The following is a 17,973-nucleotide window of genomic DNA, read 5'->3' as shown; positions in this document are numbered from 1 at the left end:
AAATTATTCATTTCTGACTTTTCTGCTGGGAAGTTCCCACTCAAGTCTACCAGTTTCCACTTTTTAAAAGGGAAAAAAGCGGGAAAAGCCCAACAGTTCAATTTTATGGGGGTTTTACTCAATACCAGGGCTAAATTGTGGTAGTTCAGTTGAATCTAAAAGGATTCGTATGCACCTGATTTCAAACATGCATTAAAATTCCTACTTATTTGTACAGACTCGTCAGAGGCTGCCAGCTGTCTCCCCTCTGTGCTCCCCTCGCAAAGCAGCACTCCTGGGCTAGCCGTGGTTTCCACTGCAGGGTGACTTACCGTATCTTTGGCCGTTGATGCAACATTTTTTAAATGTCATGACGTTCTGTGTAAGCGTTCCCGTCTTATCAGAGAAGATGTAGTGGATCTGCCCCAGCTGCTCGTTCAGCGTGGTGGTTCTGGCCTTCGCAGCCGTGTCCTTCTCAGGGTAATACATTTGCAGGTCCCAGTTGATAAAATAGCTTTGTCCCAAACGAATCACTTCAACGCTAAATGAAATAAAATGAATGCTCTCACTCCCAGCTGCATCTCATATTCTAAAATAATGACACATTATCAGATCCAGGGGACTCTGACTGTTTTCTAGGACTCAAATTGCTCCGACAGCCAGGAGCTTAAGACAAAACAATGACGTTTCCCAGCACAGTACAGAGCACCGTCACCCCTACACAGGCCACTCAAACTGATGTTGGACCACACCGCTCAGCTTCAACACCACCACAGTAACAGGGGGAAAGCCTCTACGGCTTTATCAAGCCAGAAGTATTGATGGTGCTGCTCCCATCACAAATAAAAAAAACACACTTGTGAATAGCGTTTTAAGTACAATTTGGAGAAGAGCAGGTAGGAGGCTGGAGGACTTCAAACATGTTACAGATAGGTTTGTCAAAGACAAAAGTATTCACACTTCATGGAGCAGTAAGGCCTCTCTTTTGAGGAATACATCTGGAAAATATGATTTTTCTATTTTAATTTTTTTCAAGTAGCTTCCTTCATGCAGAATTAGACTGAGAAGTTAAATGCTAGCAGGATCAAGCCTCCCATTTTGTCAGAGATCATTGCTTGGGAGAATTTTTTCGTGAGTCAAAGTATAGAGCAGATATGCTTAGTACCGTAGGAAAAGCTTGGTATCTTTAAATTCTGAGTCAAAGATCCTTGAGTGTTGATTTTATACTAAAGCAATATACAGAATCACAGATCACTTTCTTGTAAAATCTCAGTGAAGGTGAGCGCATCCAATGTCTCTTCAGTCAGAGAGAGAATTAATATGCTTTCCCACCCAACTTAAAGCTGCATTTGTTACCACTAATGGGAAATTAGGTCCATTCACCATTAATCCATGAGTTAATTCAACCCTGTCACCCGTTCAGCTATTAAAGGCCAAGGTATTTACCTACCTGACATAGAGGGAAATGGGAACCATGGTGTTCAGAACGATGATATATCCCCAAAAGTTAAGGAAGCCACGATATGGAGGACTTAAGTCTTGCGCATCATAGAGGTACCAAGATGAGTTGCCAATCTGCTGCTCCCAGTAAGTGTGTCCAATGGCAAGGCCAGCCGCCAGCAGGATAAGGACGACAAAAATCTACAGTGTACACACAGTGGCTTGTGACACTTCAGAAACGTTTGCTCAACTTAAATCCCAAATCTCCACATTCAAAATAGACTACTACATGTATTGGTAAGTAAGAAGAAGGGGAGCAAACCTTTCCTACAAAATGATCTCTTCAAATAAGCTGGGTTCTAATTTTAGTCTATTCTCCAAGCATCATTTTCATGTTTTTACATTTATTTAAGCAGGCAGCAAACAGGGTACGTGAACGTGCTCAGAGCAGGGGCAGAACAGCAGTCGTGCTGAGGTAAGTGCCTCTGCCTCCCAAGAGGCCAGCTCCTCTCTCCCCTTTCCTGTCCTGGGGAGTGACTCAGTAGAGTGCGGTTGTAGGACAGCAGGCATTCCTCACACACACGTCCCGCAGGTGCCAACCAAGGACAAAAACCACAGGTGGTGAACTTTTCAGGCTGAACAGACCTCTGGGTCCTCAGGTCTGCCCAGCAGTTTAGTGCAGACAAGCAGAAGCACCTGCAGCACTGGGTTTGAAGCACTTTTCCGCATCACGTAGGCTGCCCTACACCTGCAGTTTAGGGTCACAGACTCTGCCAACAGTGAGGCACCTTTTTTAGATCTCCTCCTACTTCATCCCAACTCATCAGGTCACAACAAAGTGGAAACAAACTTATTACACCAAAAGAAAAAAAAAAGTTTCCTAAATTTGCATTCACTCTATTCACTTAAAAATTAACTCAAACATCTGAATTTTAAACAAAAAGGCTTACAGTATAAACCATGTAATTCATAAGGGAGTCAATCTTCGTCCTTTTAAATCTCGTCTTTCCACTATTTTTCATTATCTTTGTATCAGCACCTAAAAGGAAAAAAAAGGAAAGATACAATACATAAACAAGTGCTAGTATTACTATTTTACAAAACTAGGACATAAAATACAGTCAATGTTTATAAGATAAAGATGTCATTTCACTCTAGGGCATGCTTTCAGTTGCTATTTAGTTGGTAAATATTACACGTGTTCAATTCATAAATACCTGCAAATATAACCATTCCATGGCAGAAGTCTGTATTCCTGATTTTACATCCACGTAATAAAATCTTATCGGCATCCAGTGAATAACTCGTGTTTCTCCAGAATAATGTTCCTGCAAACTTATCCAGCCGGTTGTTAGGTTCTTCACATTCAATCAGACCTAAAAAAAATTGGAGAATATGATTAATATATGTTATACGAATATGTTAAATAAAAATGCATTGTCGTACCCACCATAGAAGTAGTTTTACTTCATGAGGTTGCTTTTTTGAGAAAACGAGTGTTCTGAATAAACCATTTCTTTGAAATTTAGGGTGTACAAATATCCAGTGCTGTATTGCTGATATTTTACATGTGGTATCTTAGGCTGGTATTTTGCTTTCCAGATTGAAATAGCAGAAAGAATTCATTTCTGCACCAAGACGGGTACACACAGCATTTACTGCCAAATAGGGCACTTTTTGTTCACCTTTTCTTTTAATATTTCTGAAGTTTTAACAAAGGCCTGCTTACAGGAGCGTCCGTCTCTCTGGATCTCACACTCCAGCATGAACATAGCGTTCAGCTCATTTTGCCATTAAGGACTTCCTAGCGACGATCCCAGAGGGGGAAGACACCCTTCCCGCACCATGCTGCTGCAGATACACACTGCCACTGCGCACTGCTACACGGCACAGATACCCGTAGCTCAGTCATGGCAAAGGTCTCATCTTCACACACACTATATTTTGCTCAGCAGCACAATTTCCTCGTGCAACTTGCTTACGTCTCCTCTTGACAAAAGCCAGGAAGCCACAAACTCCAGCATCACAGGCACCGTTGGCAACGCTTCCATCCCCACCCATGTTTTATTTACTTGTACTGTGAACTGTGCGGTCAACATTTGAATAGTTGTAGGAATGTGACGGTACAAACCATTAAAGTCTGCCATTGCGCTTTCTTCTTGGAGATATCTGTGCGTTACCTCAAGTGCCATTTTGAATTTTAAGTTAGTCTCACTAAGAAGAAAGGATAAAAAGGTCACTTTACTAAAAACACGGATACGGGAAGGGAAGTTTGAACAAAATTAAATTAAGCAAATCAATATGCCATAGGTACCAGCCTCCTACTTTGAAGCAATGGCAAAGCCATGCATTTGCACAGACATGAAACATTCCTGACCCTCGCGACTAGCTCACACTGGCTGCGTTTCTTCACAAGTGAAATCTTACCCCTTTGCCTCTGCTCACTGCACATAAGTGAAGCTTCTCACAAGCACGGCTTCACTAATAATAATTAAGTTTTAACTAATTGGTTTTTTGGTTATTTGAAAGCAATAATTAATAACTGATGCTGTAAAAAGCTCCAATAGAGAGGAAACTTTCGCAACACAAGAGATCCTTGTTTTGCATAAGTTATCATTTTGAAGATACTAAAGGTTGAGGGAGGAATTCACTGCTCACTGAGGAAAAAACTAACATTTCACCTCATTAGGTGAAGTCTGTGTCATTACAGACTTTTCTAAAGGAATTCAGAACTGACAATATGAACTAAAACAACATTTACAAAGCAACATGATAGAGACAGTAAGACTTACGCTATCTAAGCGGTTTCTATGAAAAACTTCCACAGAGACACATGTATTTTTGTTTTCCCCACTCTGACGGGGAGTAAGAAAAGTTTAAAATAATAGAAAAGTCCAGGTTGGAAGAGACCTCTGGTAATCAAAAGTCCAACCTCCTGCTGGAGGCAGGACTTCAGCTGAGGTTCTCCAGGGCCCTGTCAAGCGAACCCTTGACTGTTCCCAGTGAGAGAAACTCCACCACGCCTCTGGGCACCTATTCCAATAGTAAAAACCATCCACCATGAGAACAATTAATCTTGAATGCAGACAGAATTTCATCTGAAGCAACTCGTATCCACTGCTTCTTGTTCTGTCAATGTGCATCCTTGTGAACAGAGCATCTTCTCTGGAACTATCTTTGAGATACTGGAAGACTGATTAAATCACTCTTCTAAAGACTGGTTAAATCATTCTCTTCTCCAGGCTGAATAAATCCAAGTCCTTCACCCTTTCTTCGCATGTCATGTTCTCCAACACCTCAGACATCTTTGTGGCACTCCAGTGGACCCTCACCAATTTTGAATGACCCTTGAATTGCGGGAATCAAAAACTGGACAGTTTGCCAGGTGTGGCTCAGCAAGTGACTAGTAGAGCTTGAAATACACACTCTTACCAGTAAGCCAAAATTAAATCCAAGAAATCCTTAAATAGAGCCTTACCCATCTAGTTCAGCTGTCTCTACATAGCAGAGACTGTTTGGCTCTGAGCTGGATAGCAGCAAAATATCAGCCTATAAAAACAAATAAATAAGCGTCAAATAAATCCAACTCCCGATTCGTACAGAACTCTGTAGAAACATAAAACAAATATATCTAAAGCACTTACAGGAACGAAAGTATTTTTCTTCAGACGAATGATATCACCAACTTTAATATCTTTCCATTTTGTGTTTTTGAACCTAATATCAAGATAGTTTAATCATTATTACTATTTAAGCTAGAACACTATCCACTCTATAATTCTTGAAATATTGAACTTTCCTTAGTACAACAACATTACATCTTGGTAAGGTGTGTTTTTTCTTTCTAGAAACTGCAATTTAGTTGAGGGTCTATAACTTAGAGGTCAACCTACCTCTTCTCTTCCCTCTTCACCTATACGTGAATTTCTGTCCTTCCTGCCAAAGAAGTTGCTCTTAGCAGATTTACTGCCACAGAATTAAGTTTAAATTCCTCATTTGGGCAATTGTTTTCCATTTTCAATTAGGTTTTCACACACGCAGTAAAGAACAAAAAGCTGAACTTTCCCTGTTGTCTATGGTTTAAGATCTGCGAAGAAACTTAGTCACAAGGCAGCAAACATTACTTACATAGTTAAGAAGGGAACAGTACAAACCTTCCATCCCTGATGACTTCGCATGCCCTATTATTAACCTCGTTATCCATCCTGTGACGAGTCTGAAAACCAGGAGCAGAGAATGTACTCCATACTGTGTATCACAATTAAACAAATGAACTATACTGCTTTCTTTTGCTTGTCATATTAAAAAATATGTTTCTCACAATGTCATCCACTAGGTCTTTGACTGCAGTTATTCCCAGCACCAAGAGTAAGGGCACCAGCGTTGTATACCATGACAGGGTAGTTATCTGGGGAATCGACTACAAAAGACAAATAAAATCAGTTCAGTACAGGATTATCAATCAAGCTCAGTTCAGAGACATTTAATAGTGATCTGACTACAACATAAGAAAAAAAAGCAGCACATCAGAGAGAGTTTTAACTCGGGTTGTGGAGATAAATGAGACTCTCAGGGAAGAGTTTGACCGTGCTGCCCTACCTCAGCATCGGCTTCTCTTTAACAATTGTAGGTGCTCGTATTTTCTGTTGGTACTTCTGATTCATGAGTGGAACTTAAGGCCATCGTGTTTTACAGAATAACAACCGAAAGAAATATCTCTTCCCCGTGAAATTCATGAATTTTGCAGCTAGCTCACCCTAGCTAATACAAAGCTAGGGTAAGTTGTTCCAGATTTCTGTTAATATGGGCTTAGCTTCTGTAGTAGTTCAGCTACAGTCCCCTACAAAGTACCCTGCAATGTCCTGACAGGATAGCGCTGAGTTGTGTCATAAGGATTATTCAGCTCAGTAGATGAGCACCTCAAATTCACTTCACAGTTAGTATTCTCTCTCTCTTACCTGCAAAATGAGAAGAACAAGAAAATAGAAGTTGGCTGCTCTTTTAAACTGTTCAAATAGATTCAGTGGTAAAAAAGTGATAGGGTTGTACTTGTACGTCTTAATTGCATTTCCCTGTTGAAGAAAGCCAAACGTCATTCACAACAGCAGATTCTTCTGACGTTACAAACGTACAATGCATATTTTTAAGTAAAGCATTTTACTAGTGAAATCTTTCCTATACATTTTGATAGATACATACCTTTCCTTAACAGTTTAACATGGGTCACCGTCTCAATGAAACAAGGCAAAAAAGGTCTGTTCCACTGACATGAACGTACCCCAAAAGGCATCTCAGACTGAAGCTTTAGCTACAGGGCACTGCGCGGGCATAGTCTGGAAAGGTTACAGCCTCTCCCCAGGTAAATGTCACCGTGCACATGGCACTGCCAGATGAGCACAGAGAGGGGAGGAAACTTCAGTGCTCTCCTCCTCCTAGGCAGTCTTCTCTGTAATGCCTCCCGACAGTATTTGCTAAATACACAACATCACTATTAGCGATATAATTGATCTCAGGCATCAAACTACAAATTATGAATCCAGATATGAAGAACTGTTAATTACACTTATTCAGGAGGGACTATGCCAGATCCAGCAAAGGCAACTCTCACGAGTGCCAGTCCCTACCTAGTCCAACCATGGAGGACTTCCATCTGAATGGCTCCAGTTGCAGAAGTTTTACTATGAAATGTTCATACTCATGCATGAGATAATCCAAACTGCCCCAAGTCTGCGAGGCAGGTATGTCAGTAGGTACAAGGGAATCTCAGGAGCCAATGCATCACAGACAACCTCTCAGTCTGAGCCTCTGTCACTCGCAACCAGCACCACATACAAGCACCACAGCTTTATTGCTTTGAAAAGTTAAAAAATTAGGAACAGGAAAAAAAATTCAACCTTTTGTCTTGACAAATGAGATAGAAATGTTGCCTGTATCATAATAAGGTGGATTTAGAATGACACTGTTTAAATGATTAGGCATTCCCAAATGTCTATTTTTAAGACTGTCCCGGTCTAGCTTAATCAGGATATTGCTTTAATACTAGACTGAGACTTCTTCTACAGAAGACGACACCTATGCAGGCGTTTGCAACAGCCACAGCTGAGCAGATAGAACTCGGAATTTGGACTGATAAACCTCGGAATTTGGACTGAGGAGACTCAGCTTCTAATTCTGTGTCTTATCTTAAACAAGTCTCTTGATACCTTGATTTTCCATTCATAAACCCAAACCCAGTTATACTTCCCCACCTTTGCTGGAAATCCTAAGGAAGTGTTAATTGTTGCTTTTGCACTAATCACCAGCAGTTTGAAAGATCTTACTGAGATTAAGAAAGTATTCACCCTGACAAATACTATTCATGCTTAACTGAGATAAAGAAAACTTACTGCATATTTGCTTTTTTTGAAGCACAGAAATATTGTTTTCTTAAACTGGGGCTGCTCGTAGAAGTGTGGATCATTTGCTTTAACTTGCCAGCTGCAGTCTGGAAGAGATAAGGCAAAATGGGTCAACATCCGATATAAACACAAGAGAACAAATCTGTCAGTTTCAGGTTTTCTCTCAAATGCCATCTTTTAAAGGTACTTTCAAATGAAAGAAAAACTGGTACCTGCTTTTTAGTACATAGTCTAAAAAAGGTTTTCAAGAAGTTTCCAGGCTATTTGTCTTTATGATCAATTAAAATATAAATCTGAGGTAGGAAGAAGTGGTGATTAACAATTTGGAAGTCCTATGAGAAACTGAAAACCTATCAGAGTAACATTTATTCGTGCTAAATTCCCATCATTCCCCTCTTCTGGTTTGCTTTTGTTACACCTGTGAAGCACTAAGCACCCAAAACACGGTTTCTCAGACTTTCTAGAAATGAAGAGGTCTGCTCAACTTTTGAAAACAATCATTTCATATAACTATACTGTGCAATGGTTTTCATTTACAACCATAAAAAAAGTAAAAATCTGAAGCACTCATTTTATTTCTTCAGATATCCATGCCCCCTCTTTCACAGGCTACCTCTTTCCCCCCAAAATCCTTCAGATCCCATTCCTGCCCTCAAGCCTGCATCACCGATAGCCCTATTAATCCTGCTACCCACACCCACAAGTTCAGGCCCTGCCCACATCAAAGGAACTCCCCGCTCAACTCCTCCTGCAAGTTTTGAAACCAACTCCTGGGAGAGCTTTGCCTGCCTGCGAAGGATGAGGCAGACAGTATTTTGAAATCCAGCTTTCTGGACTCATCAGCCAAGTACCTCCCCCCTTCCTCCAGCCCACAGTAATTGTCCTTAATGGGTGTTCTTTTTGGTTTCATGGGATTCTCATGACCTAAGCGCACCCAGCACTGCAGAGCATGGGTGGGCAGAGGTGTGGGGTGGGGACTGGCAACGCTGCCAGGGACCCACGGGGTGGTAAGGGCCCGCTGTAAGGTAGTTATGTCTGGTAAGGCTGACTAAGACTTAAAAACTCAAATCTAGGCACAAAGCCGTTTTTGTTTTCCCACCCAACACATAAAGCAAGTTCACATTTGATGCATCTGTGACTTTACTGTGACTATACAACTTTCATTTCCAGCATACCGGTTGCAATCTCAGAAGAGATAAAGAGTGCTACAACAAGATAAATATTTCTCTGTCAGGGATGGAGCAATAGGATGAGGGGGAACGGTTTTAAACTGGAAGAGGGGAGATTTAGATGGGATATTGGGAAGAAATTCTTTGCTGTGAGGGTGGTGAGCCCCTGGCCCAGGTTGCCCAGAGAAGCTGTGGCTGCCCCATCCCTGGAGGGGTTCAAGGCCAGGTTGGCCGGGGCTTGGAGCAACCTGGGCTGGTGGGTGGTGTCCCTGCCCAGGGCAGGGGGTGGCACTGGGTGGCCTTTAACATCCCTTCCAACCCAAACCATTCTGTGAGTCTATGATTAGAGTACTGGCATACCAAGCCTGCATGGTTACATCTCTCACCTCCTTAAAGCTTTTGCCCTAGATCGGAGTTCAAAGGAACTCTGCCATATCCATAGCTCTAGTCCATATTTTGGATAACAACTTGGGTAACGTTAACTGTATAGACAGCAGAGCCTTGTGGTTACACTGAACTAGCGGGAGCTACAAGCCCTTTGGAGGGCAGAATCAAAACTCATCTCTGATTTCAGACACCCTCCAGGAAAAAGCAAAAGGCACGGTATACTTCAGAAACAAAATTGAAGGTGTAGGAGGTCCTGTTTTAGTTTTGTTTCTCTCTCTTTTCTTTTTCTTGTGCTTACACTAGGCCACAAAGCAAACTTGTGTTTGCTGATGTACTGGGTCTACGAAATAAAGTATCGAGGAAAAAAAAAAAACCAGGGGGAGCAGGTGAACAGAGCAACTGTCATGATGAGAACTCAAGAAGATATGACGGATGGTGAGAGGCTAAGGCAACTGCATTTATTCTATAGTCTATGTTATCTCAGTCATCATAATAAAAAAAAAAACCCAAACCAAAACTAAACATGTAATAGGTGGTTATAAAATGAGAGGTGATCAACTGTTCCCTACTGCCACACAAACAGGAAGAAGTCTATATATTATTTAACCAAGGCCCGTTTAATAAAGTTACTCACATTGCAACACTCAAAGAGGTGTATTTAGGGGAGTTACAGACTTCCCTTGGACAGAGGTAAAGAACAGGTATGTCTAAAACATGTCAGAGAGGCTCCTCCCATTCATGTTCCTACACTGGCAGCACTTGACAGGTTTCTTTGAACTCCTCCTACTCACCTTACCTTTCTGTGATTCTGAAACTACTGCAAATAAAGAAACCCACAAGGCTACAAAATTAGCATTGAAGCTGAAATCTCACCTGTGCAAGACTCAGAAAGCAAACGTACATGCAAACCATCTGACTAAACACAGCAAACTGGCCTATGCTGGTTCAAGTTTCCAGATGATGGGGAAGGCAAGTATCTGAAGTTCTGTTGAAGCAATTCTCAGACCACAGGCTATGTACATCTAGGACCTGCCCTAATTGAGATGAGGTCACCGTGCAGATCATTAGCTTTACGCAACAAGCAGTGGCACAGAACTCTGGTTGCAGCTGGAATGAAGCCGATTTCCGTTCTGACATTGGTTAAACTGCACTGCCATCAATTAATTACTACTGCATGGATTCAGATAAGCCATTTCAAATCCTACCTAACAAATAAGCACAAAAGTCAAATTGATCCACGCGTTTGCTACCCAAATCAAGTTTCTGTCATAATGTTACCTTTTTTCAATGTCTCTCGTCTCTCCTTTGTGTCTCTGTTGATTCGGTTTTGTCCTGGTTCGACTGTAGGCTGCCGACTGTCCAACTCGTCCTCTGTTTCATCGTCACTGTATGGCATCACCTCATCGTTAGGCTGGGAATCCTCATCGAAGGTGGTCTCCGAATCCCTTTCTGAGATCATGCTGCTAGCGCCCTGCGAGCCTTTTATAAAAGTTAGGGAAAGGGGTTAACGTAGCAAGTGCTGGAAACCACGTCTCTGTAATTTTCCTCTGTTGATGCTAGTCACCAAAACCCACGTTTGAAACCAGTTTCCCTGGAACAGCATACCGCATGAGCTCGGTTTTCAAACACAGACCAAAGTCACAAGGCAGTTATTTTCACAGCAAGTCCTTCATTACTGTTCTGCTATATGTAATTATACATGCTCACACAACAGACTACGGAACGCCCTGCGCTCGTGACGCAGCACACCTTGAGTGGGACGTTGGAATTAGGGAGCCTGCAAACACCTGACTGCCAGTGGCCACTACATCATTCCCTGCGGAGACACGGGAGCCAGAGCCCCACTTGGCCACAGTGGGGCAAGGAACTGGGCATCAAGGGCTGGGCCAGCGTGGATCGTGCCATCAAGGGCCCAGTTCGGGTCACACAGCTGGTCCTCCATCCCGCTCTGCCCAGTCTCACCCAAACCAGCCCTCGCTTCCTCTCCCCTCCCGACAGGCTGAACGTCAGTGTTTGTCATTGCAAGATCCCACATCTTGGTGTCCAAATACCCGAGGAAGTTTATAACTAATTTGTGGTTCAACACACAGGGCCAGTCAGTTGAAGCCATGATGTGTGTGTGCATACCTCTGCCTGAAGCTTCTCAGAAAGCACATGTATTCCCTGACCCTCGAGTACTAGCACATTATCTCCTAAACTGGATCTGGGATCTCCACTTTCCATCAAGTTTACTCAAATTATGGCTCCTTAAAAGCTCTCAATTTTGTTGCGACTTGGGCTGCTGCACTTGGCTGATCTCAGACAGGAGCAAGATCCGCAATAAGGGATCCCAGCCTCCTGCAGCATTTCTAGACCACCAAGACAGTTTCTACAGCTTAAGCTATCTGCTGCAACAGACAGCATCCGATTAAACAAAATCCAGAAACCATTTACTCCTGTGTAACTCCCGTCCAACCAACATCTACAAATAACCACCTGCACAACTCCTAGGTGGTCTTCATCTACATTTGGCCAGTCAGTCACCTTGCTGGGTGTCCTGGCATTTTAATAACCGATCCAGCACAAGGGTTCAGGCTGTTCTGACAAGTGCATCCTGTTCATTTCTAACCATGCAATACCCAAATTTGTGGTACTGAAGCTTAAGTCACTTGCACTCGTTTGTGCAGATCAACACACCCAAACAGGTTCTGTCCTGTCTGTGCTAGGCACCGTAACAACTGTAAGAAAATTAAAAACTGTGAGGAGAGGAGGGGGCTCCCTCACCTCACCCATTTCTGCCAGGGCCCCGAGGGCATCAATAAGCCTCTCCAGCCCCGACCAGCTGTGCCCCGGTCCCCTTGCACCCATGGGACTAGGAACCACATTTTGTCTCAGCCTGCAGGCCCTGTCTGAGCTGCATCGAAGGAGGGCCGGTCTCCAGCTGAGCTGTGGCCACGTCCATGCCCCTTCAGCTCTGCCTCGACACTGTGGACCTCTTCGGCAATCGCTGGTCCTGATCCTAACCCTGAGCTACACATCCACTTCCCAGCTTGACCCTGGACCAGCCTCATCACCGTGGTGTTGCCTTATGGCCTGGACTCTGGCTGGGCCTGGTCACCATCTTGGGGTCTGTCCCACTTGCCTCGCACATCCACTTGCTCTCCCATGGGGAGCAGGTCTGCTCTTGCTCCTCCCTGGCAACTTCAAAACCAAACCAAGTTAAAAGATCACTGAAGCCAAGTAACATAATGTGCACAGCAGCTAGCTACCAAGTACACGTCTGTTGACCCATCTTGCAAGAAGATGGTGTCGAAGAAGGCCAGTGACACCCTGTGCCCCAATATGCTGTTGCTAACACAACAGCAATCATTGGGGCTGACACCAAACCCTATTGACATCCACCTTGGTTTCTATTTTTGCAAAGCTGAATTGTCTCCCCTCCTTAATCTCTCTTATAAGAGATATATAAATATTGCATGAGCACTTAATATGCTACTCAAATGACACGGCTGTTGGCTGGGAGCCCAAAGCATGCGACACTCCTGAGCCGCAGCTCTGCAGTGCTTGCCCAGCACACAGGCTAATGTTTCAAGGCTGACAGTTTACAAAATAAACCAAAACCAGCAGGTATCACATGAATGCACAGTTTGATTTAGTATGAATTAATACAACTTCTCCCAAGACCCATTCAAGCCGTTAGAGGCTCCCCACTGACGCGATTAGCCGGGAATATGACAGCTAGTCACTAACACAGCTGTGGATCCTGAAACTTTCATGAAAGGATCATTTGTTTTCCTAAACTGCCTTGGAGTTAGGGAATTCACCTCAAGACGCAAGAGACTCAAGCTCAGACTCGGGCACCTGAATACCTCACCATGATATTTTGGTTTATTCCTCCTCCTCTTTTTACTCCTTTGTTCTTTCTGAACTACCACCCCATCCCCATAAAATCTCCTATTTCACCTGATAGGAAGAAAAGCATTAACCAGAAACCTGAACCAAAAATTTATCTCCAGAGCAATCTGCTCATTAACAGCTTGGAGCACATGGCCAGGACAACTGGCACAGCCATCACTAGGGAAGGGGTCCGTGGCGCAATCCGGGGGGTTCCTTGTGCACGGTGCTGCGCAGCCCTTGCCGAGCGCGGTGCCGTGGCGCAGGGACACTGCAGCTGCCCAACCCGTGTCAGCGCTCAGGGACCCCAGGTTACATCCAGGTTTCATTCCCTCGGCAAACCAGGCAGACACTCTGAGTCGGGTATTAGTCTTGCCTCTTAACAATCCTGCAAGCTCTGACTTGCTGAGCAATACTTACAGCCAACACAAACACTGACTTTTCCCAGTATTTTCTACCTGAACAGGGATATGGACAATCCTGCCTTAGCCATCAAAGCCTTTGCTTTTCAAGCAAGCCAGCATCAGACTCTTCACCCATGTGTCTACTTTCAGGTTTACAGACACTTAAGATTTTCTTCTGCCTGAGCAGACATTCCGTGCAAAGAAATTCCTTGTTTTCAATCCCAAATTGTTTGAATGTTAGACAAAATCCTTTTAGAGCAGGACATAATGCTCAATTACTCTTCGAAGCATATATAAAATATACATGACTGCAAGAAGCCCTGCAGTAGTCAAGGATTCTGCCCTGCTAATACCTTACGTGGAGACCACTGGAGGGGAAGAGCTGGAGATCCTTACATGCACAGTCCCTAAAGCAAAAAATATCACAGGATCTTTGAATTGCTCTCACTCCAAGACAAACAAAATAAGCTCATACCCACAGCACAAAGAGATTCAGCCTTTAGTCTATTAATCTTTACTCATTAACTGGTTACCAAACTAATTAATCATGCAAAGGGTTAGACGAGATGCCAAAAAACGCTGTATTTGTTGTCTATTATAGATGCATAGCTAACTGGCAATACCTAAAATACAAACAGAAGCAGCCTGTGAGGCTAGCTGTGAGTGCTGGTGCAACAGCTTTTTGGGGGGAAGTTCAAACTAATTCTATTCATTTTACTCTCTCAAAGAACTAAACTGTCAAGTGGAAAACCCCGCTACTAGAGGAGATCCCATGAACAGCTACCCCGCAGGCAGCACAGCTCTGTCCGCTGAGCTGCTCCGTGCCAAAGGCAGCACCGTTATCAGTTCTGCAGAAGGCAATGAAATTGCACACGTCAGTGATTTCAGGCAGCATTTACTAACCCTGACACCACGAAATGCAGAGGGCATGGTCTCTGCACCCAAACACTAACCTCTCATCGCTAACACCCCCGGTGGCCAGCAGAGTCTCCTGGGAAGCATGGCTGCCTGCCTGCCCTGTACATATCCTGCCCTCGGGGACCAGGAGCGGCTGACGGGACGGTGGTCCGACTGACGGGGAGCAGAGGGGGGGGGGCTGTCGGCGAGCACCTGGCTGGGAGACTGCAGAAAGGCACCCGCAGTCAGAGAAGAGGTGTTGCAGGACCGAGGGTGAAGGAGTCCTCCAGTGACAAACTGGTTTAGAGTTAAGTTTCTTGACACCTAGTCTGCATGAAAAGGGCTAGCTGGGACGTCAAAGCGATGTCAGGAGTTCAGAAGAAGGCGGGGAGCGATCACAAGGTGAAAGAGGAGACGGGAGGAACCGACAGCACGGAGCAGCAGAGATGCCAACTAATCCTGAGCCAGCAGGGGATGGAAGGAGAGGAGAACACGCATCCACTGGCAAGGGGATGGACACAACAGAAACCAAAGGTGAATTAAACCTGGCAGGAAGAAAGGCATCTGCTACTGATTTTTGTAGTGGTCACTGTTCTGAGGAGAAAAAAGGCACCACAATTTAAAAAAGAAAAACAAAAAGGCTAAAAAGGCTGTGCCATGCAGAATAAACAAACTATTTATGAATAATGTTGAAATAAAATGATAGCAATGATCCACTCTTAAAAGGATCTCCTCCCAGAACAGAGAAAGACAATTTCTTATGTTTGTGTATACTGCTTATGTTCAGACTTGAGCTGAAATAATTGCTTACAAAACGGTCTTTCAAATAAGGCAAAAAATGTTTGGTTTGCTGGAGTTGGGGGTGAAACTGTTTCAAACAAGATCCCACCTACTCTTCCAGTTTCACAGTAATATAATCCAAAATGAACACTGCTTTTACAGATCTTGCATTGAATGGACTAATAAAAAAGCCTACAAATAAATGTGCTTTAGAAAACTCTCCGAAATCGTCATCTCTGTCATCAAGCTTGGATTCAACCAATAATTACTAATGTTTGAACATACGCGGAGGGAAAGAAAAATAATTAGCAAACCAAAATTCCAACACAAGAAAAGCTGCAGTTTCTCTCAGAGACAGAAGGAGCATTTCACAAAACGAGATCTACTTGCCTACATGTAGTGCAGGCTACACGCTTAAGGCCCAAAGGATCCTGCTGCCCGGGGATCGAGCTATGCATTTTCAAGGGCAGCAGACGGCATCCCAGTAGAAGCACTACACACAAATAACTTTATTAAATTCTGAATTAACTTCTAATGCTGCCAAAATTTACAAAGAGAATTTTTGGGGCCTGTGGAAACAGTTCTTGGAGGGTCTGAGATGGAAGAACGCTGTTGTTACCTGATGCTTGATGAAATGCTCAAAAGAGCACTTAAAACAGTTGTTTCTTGGTTGTATGGTCCTCGTTTTCTAGCTCCTGACTTAAAGACAGGGGCTTTCACTCCATTTCAGATAAGTCGCAAAATCGGAAAGCCTTACATTAAACTAAACTTCAGTCTAGAGAAAGTATTAGAAGAACTCAAGAGGATTCCCCAGCAGCTCAGTAGCCACTCACTCCGCAGCCATCCATGAGTACCAGCCAGCCCCCAAGAGTGGGCACGCAGGGTACCGACAACGTGAAGTGCAGCTGCTTCCACCTCGCTTGCAGCAAGACCAGCGTGGCAACAAGAACTGCCTCCCTCGGCGAGGTTGGGGCCGGCTCTGAGCTCGGCGGGCACCCGCCGGGCCAGCGGGAAGCAATGGTCAGCTCCGGTTCTGGCACAACAGGCACAAGCCAGGCTAACAGTCTCCTTATCTTACAAAATTAAGCTGATCTAACAGCTGGGCTGATGTATGGTGAAGGAAAGGAGAGGAAAATAGTATTAAACACAGTTTAATTATGCCTGCCTGAGTTTATTTACTCAGAAATAAAAAAAGAGAACTCGGGTGAAAATTCCACGGTGCTTCGGTCACTCAGGTTTTGTGTCTGATCATGCTTCAGGGCAAATACCAGCTAATTGGGAATAACTTAAACTTTGTAAAAAAAGCATTTACTGCATTCGTTCCAAAGCCGTAAACAACAACAACAAATCTTACTCTAAATTCTCCTCTGGAGAGTCACTGCACGTGACGCTGTTGCAAGAACTTGGGGTCACAGGAGCGTAACTGTAATGCTGCAAATCAGACAGTCACTCACTCAAAGTGGCCCTAAAACAGTTACAGATCCATCTAGAACAAGTCATATCTACAGTAAAAGAATTAAAATACTACTAAATTTGTTATTTTTATTTATTGTGGATATAGAAACTTACAACGTGAAGCAGAACAAGCCTCACAATGTCATACCCATCAGTCACCAGTCCCTTCACAACACGTGCACAGCCTACAGCCTGCCGTGGTCTCCTGAGCAGGTTGTTCTGCACAGCCATCTCACAGGTTCATGCAGCGCCTAGTACAACACTTTCTCAAACCTGTAAAACTGTTGTTTTACAACTTAACAACATCAACATTTTAGGCAAGAGTCATAAAACAAACAGTACAAAAAACAAGCTCAGAGAAACCTTTCTGAATTACTTTATGTCTCCGGTGCTAAAACAGGACAAAAAAGCTACATCAAGATGTTTCACTGATATTTAACTACGTATTTAAAAAAGTAAATAAATGAAAGGCCTGATACTCAGATATTTTGGTTTTGTCCCATGTTTCTTCACTCTAGAAAAATTACAAAAGCCATCACTACATATTAAAAACCAAAACAGGAAAAAGCAGGTAAATGCAAAGAGGCTTCCTGCCTCAGTAGGCCCCTGGCTGAAGTCTGTCTTGGGCATGTGTGGAGAGGATCCTGAGAGGCAATCTAAACTGCCCTGGCTAATCACTGCCTCAGCAGGCAAATACTGAAACTCCCAGAGCGGCTCCAACTCCACGTTTATTGAGTCGTGACCATCTGCCGAGCCCTTAACAACGTAATCCAAATATAAAGCTTTCAGGCTTCATATTGTTGTGAAACAAGGAAATGCATTTTGCCAAACCAATAGGGAAATAGTCTTCTCCAATAAAACAGCAAAACCATAGTTGTAAAACACGGTAACACCAGTGTCCTGCTCAATAAAATGAGAACGTATTTCAATCCCACTTGGGAAACTCCATCAGACATTTTAAAGCCAGTACTCTACCTGGAGCTCCAACAAGGAACTAGTCAAACGATACCTGCTTTCCTTGTCAGCAGGAGTAGTCCTGCAATAGAGTAACAGTAAAAAAAATAAAATAAAATTTGAAATTTCTCCACACAGGTAGAATTTCCGTGTTTATCAATTTGTCTGTTTTTTAAAAGCTTTCCCATCCTTTCTAGCAGATGCACTATTACTGCAATTACATTTTCCCCCAAGAGA

At 43.4% G+C, this 17,973-nt stretch overlaps 1 protein-coding gene across 1 annotated transcript in view; it reads right to left on the bottom strand.

Moving 5' to 3' along the window:
- Positions 1-17,973, bottom strand: part of ATP8B1 (ATPase phospholipid transporting 8B1) — a 39,055-nt gene that overhangs the window by 12,903 nt on the left and 8,179 nt on the right. Inside the window, exons 3-14 of the mRNA XM_074569350.1 lie at positions 10,652-10,852; positions 7,806-7,903; positions 6,378-6,491; positions 5,741-5,839; positions 5,574-5,635; positions 5,064-5,136; positions 4,898-4,968; positions 3,551-3,633; positions 2,637-2,795; positions 2,370-2,458; positions 1,430-1,620; positions 312-520 (exon numbers count right to left, since the gene is read on the bottom strand). Coding sequence (XP_074425451.1) covers positions 312-520; positions 1,430-1,620; positions 2,370-2,458; positions 2,637-2,795; positions 3,551-3,633; positions 4,898-4,968; positions 5,064-5,136; positions 5,574-5,635; positions 5,741-5,839; positions 6,378-6,491; positions 7,806-7,903; positions 10,652-10,832 — 1,429 coding nt within the window. The 5' untranslated portion in view covers positions 10,833-10,852. The remainder of the gene's footprint in view (positions 1-311; positions 521-1,429; positions 1,621-2,369; positions 2,459-2,636; positions 2,796-3,550; positions 3,634-4,897; positions 4,969-5,063; positions 5,137-5,573; positions 5,636-5,740; positions 5,840-6,377; positions 6,492-7,805; positions 7,904-10,651; positions 10,853-17,973) is intronic.

This window comes from Larus michahellis, chromosome Z (assembly GCF_964199755.1).
Source record: "Larus michahellis chromosome Z, bLarMic1.1, whole genome shotgun sequence".
In the NCBI taxonomy this organism is placed as follows: domain Eukaryota; kingdom Metazoa; phylum Chordata; class Aves; order Charadriiformes; family Laridae; genus Larus; species Larus michahellis.
Note: the sequence above shows the minus strand (reverse complement) of the source record. Positions and strands in the feature narration are given on the sequence as shown.